Source organism: Lactuca saligna, chromosome 3 (assembly GCF_052625555.1).
Source record: "Lactuca saligna cultivar CGN05327 chromosome 3, ASM5262555v1, whole genome shotgun sequence".
NCBI classification, from domain to species: Eukaryota; Viridiplantae; Streptophyta; class Magnoliopsida; order Asterales; family Asteraceae; genus Lactuca; species Lactuca saligna.
The window spans coordinates 44305240-44306823 of record NC_136419.1 but is presented as its reverse complement, the minus strand read 5'-3'; the positions used below and the strand labels follow the sequence as shown (position 1 = coordinate 44306823).

The 1584-nt window shown below is 31.4% G+C and overlaps 1 protein-coding gene across 1 annotated transcript; it reads right to left on the bottom strand.

Moving 5' to 3' along the window:
• Window positions 1-338: 338 nt before the first annotated feature.
• On the bottom strand, window positions 339-1350 carry LOC145035439 (uncharacterized). Its single transcript, XM_078983985.1, has 3 exons — window positions 1167-1350; window positions 877-1071; window positions 339-484 (listed from the first exon to the last, which is right to left on the bottom strand). Exons 1-3 carry the CDS (start codon window positions 1348-1350, stop codon window positions 339-341), a joined length of 525 nt encoding a protein of 174 aa, XP_078840111.1.
• Between the last annotated feature and the right edge of the window lie 234 nt (window positions 1351-1584).

Sequence of the window (1584 nt, the reverse complement as noted above, 5' to 3'; positions counted from 1 at the left end):
TTGATAAACTTTATTTATCATATTTTTTTTGGGAACAAATTCCGCAACTCTTTTAAATCAATGGATTTACTCTGAAATTATTTTAAAAGCATAAATGAAACCGGTTTTTTCTGGCCGAGATTTTGGGGATGTCACAATGACAATACGACTTAAAATCTTTATCTTCAATTCCCCTCAAATTATGTGGAAATAAAAAACAAAATACTTTGTCATACTCTTTGAATTGTTCAAATCTTGTCTCAAGAGAAGAAATAGCTTGATCAACAATGAATAAGAAATAATTGACCCTAAAATTCTCTTCAGGTGTAAATGAAACTTCTTCGCTAGTTGAACTCTCATCAAACCTTTTTCCTTTCAATCAAATGCTTTTGTGGAAATATTCGCTTAATACCCACTTCAATAGCAATCTCCTTAGCTTCAACAATCGCTTTTGAAAAGCCAGTTTCTCTAAAATCCTTGAAGTACCCAATCAATTTGTTTATTTCTGTAATAGCATTATCAAGATGTATATCCTTTGAATATTCACATGGTTTAGTATTTCATACCAAAAATTCAAAGTCACCAGTTATTTTTCTGCTAGTGAAGTTGTTTCACTTGCAATTGCAACATCATTATCTTTTTCTCCATCTTGAAGTAAAGTGCCGCGTACATCCACAAGTTGAAGTTTAATAGCCTTTACACTCTTAACTCGGTTTTCTCAACAACTTTGACACAATGAATTAAGACTCCAAGCTTTAACATTATCTTTCAAAATTCTCCACCCCTTAGTAGAATTTCCAAAGATAGTATAAATGCATTGGATGAATCCAAAAAAGTTCTTTCCTTTAACACACTTGTTATCCGTATCACATAATGTTAGATTAAGAGAATGACAACCACAAGGAGTGTAAAAAGCTCTAGGATTTATATCTAAAAATCTCTTTTGCTCTCCTTGGTGTTTTCCTTTCATATTTGCTCCATTATCATAGTCTTTACCACGCATATCATCAATTTCAAGACCAAAAGACTTTAACTCCTCAAGTGTAATATCAAATAGTCCTTTTCCAGAGGTATCATCAACATTCAAAAAACCTAAAAATGACTCCTCGACAATAAAGAGTTATATGATAACGTTAAATACCTCACTATTATAGTCATCTATTCCTGGTGACTTAAAGTGGGAGTACAATCAAGTATGATTGAGTAGTACTTTGCTTCCTTTATCTTTTTGATAAGTTCTTTTTTAATTTCTTGAGCTAGTAAAGATATTAGTTCGTTTTCGATTAAGTGGCCAAGATAATGCACATGAAGCCCATCACTTGTGGTCCGCCGCACATGCTCTTTGATAACCGTGTCAAACTCTTCCAACATTTCAAAGACACCCAAAAAAATTTATTACCTATTAAATTCAATTAACAAATAAGAAGTGAAATCAGTCATAATAATTAACAAAAAGGTATTTGGTGGAATTAGAACAAAAAAATTACAATTTATAGTTAATTTTTATACAACTTTTAATTGGATCCACGAAATGCTAAATTATGTTTAGCAAGAAACTTCACTATTGCAATGATTCCCAAAAGGACTTGTTTCCAGTAATCTCTT